The following is a 13,655-nucleotide window of genomic DNA, read 5'->3' as shown; positions in this document are numbered from 1 at the left end:
CCCTGCTCTAACAGAACCAAACGGAGAGAGTATCAGGGCTTGTCTACATGGCACTCTTTTGTGAACTGCACAGAGCACCACATTGTTGTATGCTATCTGCCTTGAGCAAGGAGGCCTAGTGTATGGTGATGTAAAGACAAGTTTTTGTAATGCAAATTAGGTACCTTTGGGGTTGGGGCTTCCCTAGGTGGCACTGCAGGGCTGGTGTTTAAGAAAGATGCTCTGCCCCCTGCATACAACACAGAGGGGAGTTCCTGTTCCTCTAACAGGGAAGTTCTTACACCCCGGATATGGCCTAGCCCTGCTGCTTCGGCTACAGAACCTCACGCCACCATCCCCTTCAGTTGCTTTTACATGCTGCTTCCAAGAACAGGTGCAGCAAGACTGTTGGGTTTGCTTGACTTAGGTTAGTCTGTGGCCCCAGTCGCAAATGCTAGGCAGGGATGGGTTTGTGCCAGCTTCCATGCGTCTCCAACTAAAGGAGAGGGTAGGAACACAGCTCCTCTTGCTAGCACAGCTGTTTCTGTTCCCACTTTAAGATAGGACTATGGGGGACTGGTGCCTAGCAACACTGTCTTAATCCAGGGCAAGGGAAGAATTTGGATCATGAATTACTTCTTGACGTCAATACTGCCCCTGTGCAAAAGGGAAAGTGAGAGTTGGCTATGGGATTAGGGAGGTGGTGCCTCTGATGTGATTTTTACCTACTGCTGTGAAAGGCTGGAAAAAAAAATTAGTCAAACCTTAGAAATCGTTAATACACAGCGGATGACATGCTGTAGGCATCTGTCTAGTTAATGATGCAGTGGGGATAGCTCTGATCTCTCGCAGTATGTCCACCTGAGAGCCTGCTGGCAGCTGTGTGACCAACTCTGCCCATTATTCGCTGGCCAGCAGTTGTCATTAACCCATGAAGTGTTACAGAAGCGGTATATTCACAGGACACTTGGATGTGTGCTTTGTGTTTTTATTCAGGACTTGTTACAAGAGGGTTTAGTACACAGCAACAGTTAGTTCCAAGTACAATTAAAAAATTTTAAAAAATTAATCAGTGGAAGGTGGTTTGAATGGCACACACCCAGGAACTGTTTTCTGGTGGCATGCAACTCCCCTGAGTCCTGCATGTTTTGTAACTTACTTCACCAAACTCAATAGCAGAGTGGAGGCTCTGAGTAAATCGCCACAGAGCCAAAAATTGCTTATTAGACTGAGCCAAATTGGGTGTTTTATTTTTTGAAGAAAAAATGTACAGGAACAAGAGGACAGTGATGTTTTTCCAGAGAATTCATAGCAACCATGTGTCCTTACAAGTTGCAAAAGACACACTTCAAAGATGAAAATAAGCACTTGTTCTTCACAAAAATCTCAGATGAGGTCAGCGCTTAACCTTGAAACCAATTTGTACACAGCTCTGTTTTTTTCCAGAGGTTATCAATATGAACTAAAAAATATGCTGCCCCCCCCTCTTGGCAAAGTCAGGAGGTGGGTTGAAAGGCTACCTTTTAACAACCTCCCACAGAGGCTTTATCAAACATCCTGTTGTGACATGTAAGAGAAACAGTGCAATGTGCTACCCTTAGACTCCACTTTTGGCCATGGAAGTTGCATGGAACGCATTGATTTCAAATGAAAGCGGAGGTGGCCCATGGTCTGTGATTTAGCTTTCACGTATCTTCCCAAACAGGGGGCTGGGGTGCACTATTATTTTTGGAGTTTCAAAATAAAGCACTAGGACTATGGAACTAGTGAGTTCAGCTACTGAATATAAAAATCTTGCACTATTTTTTCCACTGTGTATTAAGCACTAGCCAGAAAAATGTAATTACAGCAAATTCAGCATTAGGCTGCAGGAGCGGGAAATTTGGACTCTTAATCTCCCACCCTCAGAATTTGGTTTTGGCTGGTTCCAAATACTAGAGGCATGAAGCAAGATTACCCCTTTGGCAAATGCAACATCTGCGTGCTTTCCCCTGTACTCTGCCTAGAGCTCAGGTTTTCAAAAACTGCTATGGCCAAAGTATACCTGCAGCGCTGCTCCCTTCAGCTACTGGTGATTACCTGAGCACAGGGCTTCAACGTCCACAGCTCAGAACCTGATCAGTCACTCTGTTCTGCTCCCAGTGGGGCAGGGCTATAAGTAATTTTCAACTCATACAGTGCCCCAATTTCACAGCCTCTGTAGGGGAACCCTCTCAATCATGTTCTGCTTTCATGTTAGGGCAGCAGGCTAAGACTGGAAACCCAAGCCCTTTAGGAAGAGTAGATCCTAGTCTCCACTGGCACACAGCAGAAAAGCCCCTAAGGTGTGTGCTCACAGCAATGTTGGACTCTGCATCAAAGCGCAGGGTTTATTTTACCACATTGCAAAAACTGTCCCCCCAGAGGGGAGCACTAGTCCACTGGTGCCTCTGGCAGAAGGTGAGCGTTTCTCACTGAACAAATTGTGTGACGAGCCCCCCCACCCCCAAAATACACCAGCAAGCAATGAGACAGGCCTTTCAGGGTGCTTCAGCCCAGGTGTCACAGGCTGTCAACATCAGGGGTTTTCCTATGACTATGAACAGCAAACAAGTTTGGTTAGCAACTAGTCCCATTTCCCTGTGCAGAGCAGATCACAGCCTGGCCGTGGCCCATCCCTCACAGTAATGAGGGACTGTGTTTGTTGAGTGAGAAAAGAGGGCACTTCCAGGCTCAGGGGAAGTAAGCAATTGGCAGGGGTAACCTGAGACCTACATGGGAGAGAGGAGATGCCCCCGAATTTACCACACCTCACCTAGAGTGAAGGGAGACAAATCTGCATTGAAGGCAGGCGCTAGCCTTCTAACCCACTCCACTCTTCAACTGCTTGGAGACCTCCACTGGGTCCGCTAGCAACTTGATCCTTTGAGAACCTCCTAAATCATTTGCTCTTTCCACTGCCCAACTGGGGGTTGGTTTGGAGTAGTTGTAATCTCCTGCTGGTGAAGATTCATACTTTGTAATTCTCCTAAATGTGCAGTGGCACCTGGTAGCAAATCACTCCTCCCCCCCAGTCCCTGAAAATGACATTGTGAAATATCACAGGGAATTATTTCCCCTATAGTGCTTTACTGAGACAACAGCAAAGCTTCCACCACAAACTAGCTCTTTTGTACACCTGCCTCTGAACAGCAGGCCCCTTAGGGCAGTGCATGGAGAAGCACAACTTATAGGGGTTGTATCTGAGGACTTGGGAACCAGTTGCAGAATTTCCTGTGCACTCCCCCTCTGTGAGCATCAATGAGAGAAGCAGAACCGTATTCAAAGAAACAGGACTCAAAGCCAGCACCCTCCCCCTGGCTGGCTGTAGTACAGGTACCAGACCCCCTCCTTGCAGTGTAGCTTTGTGCTAGGACCAGGATGTATTTCATTCTTTTCCAGGAAACCAAAACTTCTTAATAGAGGGTTAGTGAGATGGGAATAGCCCTTTAACAAGAGCTCCAGAGGCCATAGTGGACTAGCTCTTCCCCCCTACATTTTGTGGATTGAAAAAAGCAGTGGGTTTTGGGGAGAGGAGGATAGAGAATTAGTATTTTGACCCTAGGGCTTGCTTTGGACTATTCTGCTGTGTCCTTTTCGCCTACCCACCCACCCCCTCTACAGAGAGAGAAAAACACTGAATGACCAGCAGCTTGTAATTCTTAACACTCATTTCAGCTTTGACAGGACTCCATGCAAAGAAGTTCTGCCTCTATTTGAATAGCCTAGGGCCCAAGCCCCCACCCCTTTTTGAAGTAACTAATTAAATAAAAGGGGAAAATGAAATGGGGGGGAGGGACTACAAATGATAGAACTGGAAACACAACCCTCACTGACGTTAATAGCATGCAGTCTATGTAACAGTACATACAAAATCCAATTACTTTGGGCCTGGTCTATGCTCATTACATAGCATCATCCCTGGACAATCTACAGAATTCAAAACTGTAAAAAATATGCATAAAACCCAACAAGTGTTTTTTACAACATTAGTACTGCATAAAAAAGCATCAAACCAGCAGGAGGTGACCCAGAAACTCCCTCCACAGCAGCTGTGCAGGATGAACCACCTCGTAAGTGTCATGTTGTCAGCCGGGAACAAACAAAACACAAGCCCATCTTGTCTGCTGGCGAGGGGTCAGGACCTGCTGGACTCTACAAATCCTCTGCTTTGTGAGCTCGCCACACCAGACATCTTTCCAATGGAAACAGCTAGTTTAAGGAATATTGATTCTGTGCCCAGTCTGTAGCACAAGCATATCCAGATCAGGGCACCACTTCGATGTCGATGACTCAGAAAAAGCACATCTGGTCTGTAGAGTAGATGGGACCCTAACCATGTGCCCATCCCAGCGAGCACTCTGAGGAGTGGGTGGGGTCCCCATTTACACTACACAATGCAGCTGTGCTTTAGACATGTTGTTAGCAGGTGGGTTCCCCCAGTACTTGCAGTGCAGACATGCCCTTGGGGCTCGTCTACATGACAAAATGGCCCAGAATAGCTCTTGTACTTTAAATTCACATCCTACCTCATTTCATAACAACTTCCTGTGTAGCCAAGCCTTAGAAACTAACAGTAGCCCAAGCGTGGTGTAGGGTAACTGCCTAGCTTTGTCTCACCCAGACACTCCTACAACGACACCGGGCAATGTCTGTTTTCATCCATTTTGCTACTAGGAGACAAAAAAACCCAAAAGGGATTTTTTTGGGGGGGGGGAGGGGTCAGTGTCACCTAATTCAAGCATTCATCAAGGAATTGCCACCATCCAGAAGGGCAGCAATGAGATGAGCCCTGGCACGCTGCAGTGTGGCAGGGCTTGAAAGATGCGGCTCAGTGGAACTATTTTTGCTGCACACAGCTAGAAGGGGTAATTGAGTGGAGAAGGTTCCTGACAAGGACATGACAGCATCTAGGCTCCAGTGCCAACTAAGAATGAGGACTGGGAGGCAGAAAAGCTCCAAGGAGACTTCATATCCAGAGTATAAGGAAGAATGGCACCAGTTGTCCATTCCTTTCCCTTTTCTGCCCCCTCAGATTGACACATCAGTTTATGTCCCTGCTTGCTCGAAATGCACATCTCTGGCACGATATTGCACGAGCTACTGAGTTATGAGACTGGCTTGACTGTACACATTTTTACTAAGGAAGGAAGGAAAACCAGCCTCCAGTTAGTTATCTCTACTACTCTCCCTGCAATATTCCATTGTACACACATGCCTTAGCAGACAGCTGCAGCATTATCTAGACTTGAATAAGCTACTGTTGGTACTGGCTGGAATTTCACCTTGGCTCAAATGAAAATAGTTCAGGAAGAAACCTTGCTCAGTACCTCCCTATTATGGGAGATCAGACGAAATGTACATGGGCTGCCCTCCTCCAGAAGGACTACAACAGCAGGTCAATCAGTTTGCTGTGTTAATGAATTACGTTAACACTCCTCTTCCTAAACTGACACAGATGACCGTTCAGAGTTCTTTACACTGATCTGTGAAGCCAACTCAAGTGGTGGCATTTTCATCTGAGACCATATTAAAAAGCAAGCTACAAGTGTACGTGAAACCTTTACAGTGTGTGATTCACACCTGGCTAGGTATAGCTATGAAAGGTATTTACTATTTTATAAACACTGGGAGGGGCAGGGAAAAGAGCTAAAATAATGACCAGTTTGTGCATAGCTTTCCATGGAAAACCAACACCTATGGCCGCCCTTTTTACTTCCACTGAGAGGAGATTGAAGACGACAACTGCTCTTTGTCCTGCCTCTGCACAGGGCGGTCACAGCATATACTCAGATCTGGAACCAAAGTACAAAAGAGCCAATTTACAAGACCTGATTGGGTTTTTTAAAAATTACACTGTGCATAATACTGACATTTAGGATGAATGATCTGTCTCGTGCAAGGACGCACGAATAGATTCAAACCTTAACTCCTAGAGTTAGCCTCAGACTCCCAAGGAACCTATAAACTTAACTTCCCCCTCACCACAAAATGCACTTGTGTTCAGCTTAACCCCTCCGCCCCAGCAGGCTGGGAGCTTATGCCAATGGGGATCGCTTTCTACACCAGTGCATAACACAGATCTAACGTGGGGCAGTCAAAAGACTAAGATTACACAATGGTGAGGTCTTCTGGGCTGCATCCATCTTAATTATCTAAACCAAAAGGTAAGTGAACCCAAGCCAGCTCTGTGAGCCCCCACATCAGTCTACACGTGCAGTTGCAGAACTGTTTATGTTAAAGATGTAACGAACCATCTGGAAGTCAGATACAGGAACTGCTTTGTGTAGGAATCCAAATGTTAGATAGCACACACGTGTCCTTCCAGCTGCATGTGAGTGTAGAAAAAGTGAGGGACTTCCACTAGCCAGTTACATTAACCCCTTTGCACTGGCATCCAGGATGTCCGGTGCCAGAGGTAATATCACAGGGCCATACAGTATTCCTGAGAAAGATCCCAGATCACGCTTGAATCAGTCTGAATTTTAGTCAAGTATCAGCTACTCCACAAGTTCGTTACATCTCCACTACCTACATCTGAACGGGTCGGCTTAGTCAACGTCAGGTACAGCCACTGCTGGCAGCTGGAAGAGCCATTTGTTCAAACAACTCAAATCGCTACTGTATAATGAGAAAAGCAAAAAACAAGAGTGGTTGTGTTACAATTATCCTTCACTCAGTTCACTTGGGTGGGCCCCTAGGGGCTGGTGGAGAGCTGAGGTGCCCTGACAGTTCCTGTGGAGCAAGGAGCAGCTCTGCACCCTGTGGTCTTCACTCAGAGTAGTGCATGATGGATTCCACATAGTTCCCCGGGAAGAGCCCCGTCACTCCATTCATGACACCCTCATACCACCCATCATCGTTCTTCTTAATGACGTAAATGATGGCACCTTCCTGAAATGAGAGCTCGTCCTCCTTGTCTTTTGTGTAGTCGTAAATCGCCACGACTAGGAAAGGGAGGAGAGAGAGAAAAAATAAACATTGAATAAGGGAAGGTACTAGTGGGAGAAGGAGAAAATGCAACTACAACGGCCAGAGTGTGTAGCACTCTTGTGTTTAAAGCAACCTGCCAAAATTCTACTTCACCCACTCATCTGAGGTATCCCAGAATTTGCTCCACCCCAAATCCCTTCCAAACTTCCCAACTGATGCTGGGCTTCTTTTCTAATCCTTATTGATTGAAGTCTGGCTGTTATCATTTATAATAAAAACTCAATGCTTTCTTGAATGCTGATCTTCCAGATCCATCACACGATGGATAAACACAGTAGAATTAGACAAAGTTTGGTTTGGCTCCACACTGGCGCAGACACAATGCAAAGCTACTAATGCCAATTTTTATAGATTAGCAAAATGCAAACTAATTACCTGTCCAAACACAGGCTGGGAAAAGGAACAAAGAGCACTGTAATGAAGTCGGGAAGGGGAAATGATTCCGGGAGCAATTCTCAGCGGTAGTAGGAAAAGAACTTAGGGGAAGTAGGAGCTCTGGATTTCCATGGAACCTCAATCCCAAATATACCACAGTCTGTGAATGCACATGTGCAGCCCCAGCTCTGGGACTCATAGCGCCAAGATAAATTATCCAAAGAGTGGGGGTCTGCTGAAGTAAATCTTAATCAGATGACCCTTTAAAGGAAAATGTAGGCTAGATATTAGAAAAACTTGTTGAAAGATTAAGCTGTGGAATGGTTTTCTTAGGGAAGTGATGGAAGCCAAATCACTCTGGTCAAACCATTGGGAAATATTAAGCAAGGGACTTTCCTGTATTGGAAAGAGAGAGGGTGACCCAATAGATTTTTTCCATCTCTAATTCCTATGACAATGAGCACCAGAAAGCAAGTTATCCATGCCAAAATCTGAATACTGCTTTAGCAAATTGCATCAATCATCACTTTAAGCAGTTGGCACTGGCACACCTGGCACTGGCCTTGAAACAAAATGCATGTTGCACAGATATCCTGACTCTTTATGCTAGCGAATTAACAGAAGTTATCTGACTAAAATCCAGGGGGAAATCATTAACAGCATGAGTTCAGGAGTCAAGTGTCCTGAAGTACTGCGAAATTCATGATGATTTTGCAAACAGAAGATGAAGCTTTTCATTGAAGGAAGTCACAGAGAAGTTCAGGACAAATGTTTGCTATAGGCACTGGCTTTTTCAGGATGACCAGCAGAATTCATAACCACAGTGCAATGAGAGTCAAAATAGCTACCTTGTAAAGAGTGTTAATATGTGCAATATTGACCTGTACAATTCTTTCATTTGTACAAAGTGCATTAAAAAAGCATGCATTATAGGCTCTTCTTTACATTCCTCTATTTGTAAATTAATGCATTCTTACCAATTTTTGATGTACCATTCTAAGGGAATAAAACATGAATGGTGAAATGAATAAATGTTTATTGTATTTGTTTTTGATCTTGGAAATTTAGCACTGAAAACCATTTTTATTTAATCAGGATATTCTGGTTTGTGTGATACAATCCTCCCAAATTCCTATTTAAAAATACATTAAAGCTCCTGGTGAATCTGTTGATCCTAATTTTAAGGTGTTTTTCTCTTAACTAAAATGTTCCTGCCCTATCTAATAGTCAGGAGAACAAGTTTAAGTTTAAGAGAAAAATGTCTTAACTGAGGCCCAATAATCCATCTGTTTAGATGGTACTTTCTGATTCCCTACTTTCTCATGTGCCAGTTTGCACCATTCCCTTCTGATAATTTGGAAAATATTCAGCGTTTCTAGTTTACTAACATACATTTCCTCATCATTCCATGAGGAAATAATGCAAGTCTGGCTGCTTGATTCTCTTACAAAATGACTTTTTTTATATAAAGAAAAAATTAAATCTGCATTATAGATCTCTCCTTGTAATCTGTTCCTTCTGTGAATTACTTTCGCACTGGGACCTTTTCCTCATTCTCAAAGAACGCTTAATCCTTCTGTCTGCAGTCACACCACTTCAAGCTGTGATCTTGGCAGAGTTCCTAAATTATATGGAGTCAGGGCCAGCATTTCAGTGAGAGCTCCAGATGCTGAAGTAGTAGTATTAGGGATTCAACAGGTGGCAACCTTCCCTCTAACAAGCCTTAGGCAGGTCTTATTTTCAGGTGTAGCTGAACACACTTCAATGCAAAGATTAAAAATACAGTTATCCACTGGGTTGTAATAAGCTGGTTTTTCTAGCTGATGATTTTTGCACAGTTTTTAAACAACTATATTTGGTTTGACAGAAATCTTCTGATGGATTATAACAAACTGACCACAAACCTATCCAAGATTTGCTCCGAGACCCTGGAATTCTGAAAGTGAAATGGGAGGGTAAGACCAGATTCCCTTCCTACATGGCATGGAGGAAGATTTCTCCCCTCTAAATATCTATTCCTACCATCTGCTTTGTTTGGTTAAGAATCTTCCTTAGCATGGGCCCCATCCTGGGGATTAGGTGAGGCACTGTGGTGCTCACAGGATGGCCTTCTGGAAGAGAAAAAACTGAAGTTCTGACTGCCAATGGTCATCAAAATCATACGGTGCCCTGCCCAAATTTAACAACCCCAGAATAACTGCACCAAGCGGTTTAAACTGGATCTGGTATCCACTTCCTACCCCAAACTATTGTGTAGTGTTGCTGTGCACTATTAGACACAGAACCCCAAGGTGCCATTTCTAGTCACTTTTTTCAGAGCAGAACCACACACTTTAGAGCAGCCACAATCTATATCCATCGCACTTCCCAACAGCTTTCCTACTTCTACATCCTCAAATTCTGCTACAGTCACTTAGTCTCTCAGAAGTTCTTTCCTATCAAGTTAAAGGTTAGACACACAAAAAAGCTACACAAAATCTTTGGCATTGTTACTGCTAATTGTTGGGGATAACTGAATGTCCACCTTGTCTGTCCAAAAAAACCAGTTTTTTCTTCTCTTGATCATGTAGCACAGACAATCCTGTTTATAAGAGAACAAGCCATTGCCATGGAAATAATTATTTTGCAGCAGATAAAGCTTTGTTCATTCACAGCAAGATAAATGCATAAGTTCCTCTAATATGAAAGTCCCCTTCAATGTAGAACTTTGGCTTTAGAGCTCATTTGCCCTGACATGTTAGAAAAGGAATTTCAAGCACTTCCCTCCTCTCCCAAATCCAGTAAAATATCTAGAGGTTGTTTTTGTACAGCGACCAAATTATTCATATTCACAGTGGTATCCACCCTTGCCTTCAAGATCTCCTTGAGTTTCTCTTATCCCACTGAGCTATTGTTTAGCTGTTTGCTCATCATACATTGGAAGAACCTCAATTTCCCTTGTTATTTTCATTTCATCAAGTTCTTTTGTTTGTTTCTTAACACAATCCCTTAGTCATTTGGTGCCAAGAGACAGGATCTGAATTAGATTTTGGCAGGGACCCTGCACTAACACCAGGGAGTTCATTTCCCACCCCCCATCCTCTTCTATTTTATAGATCCAATATAAATCCCTTCCTCCCCCAACATCATTTACCTTGTGAATCTGAAATCAGCACACTTATTGCCTGCTGGGACATTTACAATTACCTTGCTGCTTTCAGATGTTCTCATTCACAGGCCCATAAAAGTCAGAGATGGGGACTGACGCAGGATCTTGTCTCTTGAGAAGCATTCTTGTTTCAAATTTAAAGTATTTTCTTCTGGACAGAGACGCTTTCAGTATGAATACAGTTTTTCCCCCAAAAAAACAGCTAATGCTATATTTTGTAGTGTCAAGATTATTCTTTTTTTATCAACACAAGATATAAAGGATAGATAAAACACTGGAGTCTTGTTAATGCAGTAACTGTACCATTAAAAGTTTAGACATCTGTTATGGCCCATGAATGTTAACATGTTTAAAACAAAATTTTAATGGAATAAACTTCATATATATTATGTATATCCTCTAATAAATATGTAGTACAACACATTGGTGTGATCCACAGTAATTCTTCAACAGGATCTGGCGCATTATAGCATGAAAACTGCTGATACATGACAAAGCCACTTCTATGGCAACAGTTGTCTTATACACTTAATGAGATATCAGTAGCTTTAGGTGAAGAACTGTAAAAGTTTTAAACAATTTGATCGAGGACGCTTCTGTTACCAGACCCACAAAATCCAACCTCAGCCTCTTTTCCTCCACTGACTGCAATCCAATGTACACATGCATTACTCCTTATAAGCATTTCACACATCCCAAACTCCCCACTTGTTCCCAAAGCCTCCAAGCAAGAAGCAGGGGAATGAGGACACAATTATGACAAGTAGAAGTTTTTCATGTGAAAGGAACTATTAGGTACTTAAGGGCTGAAATAATGATGAATCAAGGCTTCCCTTTCCCTTAGTAAAGTGGGAGAAAAACTCCCTAGCTAAACAGAATGGTTACTCATTTCTGGGGAGTTTGGTTTGTGGGGTTTATTTCACAGGTAGAAAGCTCGCTTTATGAATAATGCAGGGGTTGCACTTAACATTTATACCATTTTGAAAGATTCTACTGGTTTGAGATACATTTCCTGTACTAACAATGGGGAACACCATTGGAACCAGAAATCGCTCAAAACACAGGAAACAGACCACTGTGTCTACTGAATGCTGACTGTACGACTTTGCTGTGTGACCACTCACATTTTTCATTTCAGCACTCAACTGCTTTCTCCGCCCTGCCCCAAGAAGCTAAGACTGAACATCCAAGACTGCCATGTGAAGCATCCTGATGTCTGATGGGCTGCTTAGCCTAAAACCTGGGTACACTTGCTGGCAGGTGAAGGGATGTCCTGAACTTATTAGGTAACAGCCATCACCTGAGGCCTAGTGAGGTTACTGGGCCCCGCTGTGCTGGTAAGGGTACAATTCTGGCCGTTAAAGCTCGAGGGGGGAGACACAGCAGAACGATATAATTCCTTTCAGCAGTGTGGGTGGGCCAGGAGAAGAGAACTGACTGCATTATATTTCCTCATCAGACAATCAGGTAATATATGGATAGGTTTGAGGTTGGAATCCTGCGTTTTCTGTGGGACTTTATATTTATAACAATATTTGGTACTCCTTTAGCAGATAATTGGCGGACACTACCAATTTTTTGCCCCTTTGGGCACTCCCCAACTCTCCATATCAGATACACCTTTACAGTCATTTCAGAGGTTAGTTATTTTGTCTGATTCAGTGGTCTAAAACATACTCCTATGACCATCTCATCTACAGCCTCAACCCACAAGGAATTTGCACTATTGATTTTCTCTCAGATCTCCTCTTTCCAAAGAGCACCAAACTTCCTTTACTAACGAACCGGAGCCACCTTTTACATATTTGTCTGTTCAAAACTACGTAGGCTTCAAAACTCAATCTTCCCCACGCCGGTCATTCAGAGCTAGAAGAGTCAGTTATAGAGTCTCCAATTCTCCTCCCTTAACCCCTCGTACTCCATTCACAGACTGAGGGTACTGTGTAAAGGTTGGTGTAACTCTGTAAAAACTTGCCCAACAAAATCATTCTGTGGGAAGAGGGGGTTAGGAATCCCCGAAAAGATCCTTGATCAGATCAGAATGAAACCCCACCCCTACCCCTACCGTGGCATCTGAGAATAAGTGCTAGAGGACTTGCCTAGGTACTGCCATTGTGAAGCAAAAGGAACCTGTCTTGGGTTTCTGCAAAAGCTAACGGGTGGGAGGAGGGAAGAATCAGAAATTCCTTTCACAATGGAAATCGTTTACAAACCAGCAGTTCCCCCTTTACCCTGTTCCATATGGGAATGTGCATAATCCTGCCATTACCTTTCAGAAGAGATTTGGAAGAGTCACTCTGAAGGCTGATGTACAGTCATCTTCCTGCCCTCATAGGTTTACCCACATGACTTCTTTAGCCTTTGTCTGTCTAGTCCAGGGGTCGGCAACCTTTCAGAAGTGGTGTGCCAAGTCTCCATTTATTCACTTTAATTTAAGGTTTCGCGTGCCAATACTACATGTTAACATTTTTTAGAAGGTCTCTCTCTATAAGTCTATCTTATATAACTAAACTATTGTTGTATGTAAAGTAAACAAGGTTTTCAAAATGTTTAAGCAGCTTCATTTAAAATTAAATTAAAATGTTGATCTTATGCTATCGGCCTGCTCAGCCCGCTGCCGGCCTGGGGTTCCGTTCACCTAGGCCGGCAGCGGGCTGAGCGGGGCCTGTGACCGGGACCCTGGCTGGCAAGGGGCCAGCAGCCAGAACCCCAGACCGGCAGCAGGCTGAGTGGGGCCAGCAGCCGGGACCCCTGAGCAGCTCAGCCCGCTGCCGGTTTGGGGTTCCGTCCGCCGGCTTCTGCCAGCCAGGGTTCCAGCTATCAGCCCCGCTCAGCCCGCTGCCGGTCTGGGATCCCAGCCCTGCCCACATAGAGTAGGTACCTATCTTCTCCCTGGTTCTAGTCCATTCTCTTCCTCTCTCTCTGCACTGAGCTGAGGGTGGGAATGCACTGAGCACAGGGCTGGGGGTGAAGGAGCAGGCTAGGGGTTGGGGTGTAGGGTCTGGCCAGGAGCTAGAATGAGGGAGGGGGCTCAGGGTTGGGGCAGGAGATTTGGGTGTGGAATGCTTACCTGGGCAGCTCCCATTTGGTGCAAGGGGTGCAGGAGGGAATCTGTGGGGGGTGCAGGAGCTCCCGTTTGGTG

The 13,655-nt window shown here is 44.3% G+C and overlaps 1 protein-coding gene across 16 annotated transcripts in view; it reads right to left on the bottom strand.

Annotated features, from left to right (window-relative positions):
* Positions 1-541: 541 nt before the first annotated feature.
* ABI2 (abl interactor 2) overlaps positions 542-13,655 on the bottom strand; it is a 108,975-nt gene continuing 95,861 nt past the window's right edge. For 5 of the 16 annotated variants that reach the window (XM_074967973.1, XM_074967974.1, XM_074967975.1 and 2 more), the window contains one exon: positions 542-6,944. In XM_074967973.1, the coding sequence (XP_074824074.1) occupies positions 6,769-6,944 (176 nt within the window). In that variant the 3' untranslated portion in view covers positions 542-6,768. The remainder of the gene's footprint in view (positions 6,945-13,655) is intronic. The other 11 variants (XM_074967969.1, XM_074967971.1, XM_074967977.1 and 8 more) reach the window with 4 other exon arrangements.

This window comes from Natator depressus, chromosome 11 (genome assembly GCF_965152275.1).
Source record: "Natator depressus isolate rNatDep1 chromosome 11, rNatDep2.hap1, whole genome shotgun sequence".
NCBI lineage: Eukaryota > Metazoa > Chordata > Testudines > Cheloniidae > Natator > Natator depressus.
The sequence above is the reverse complement of the archived record's forward strand: the minus strand, read 5'-3'. Positions and strand labels throughout refer to the sequence as shown.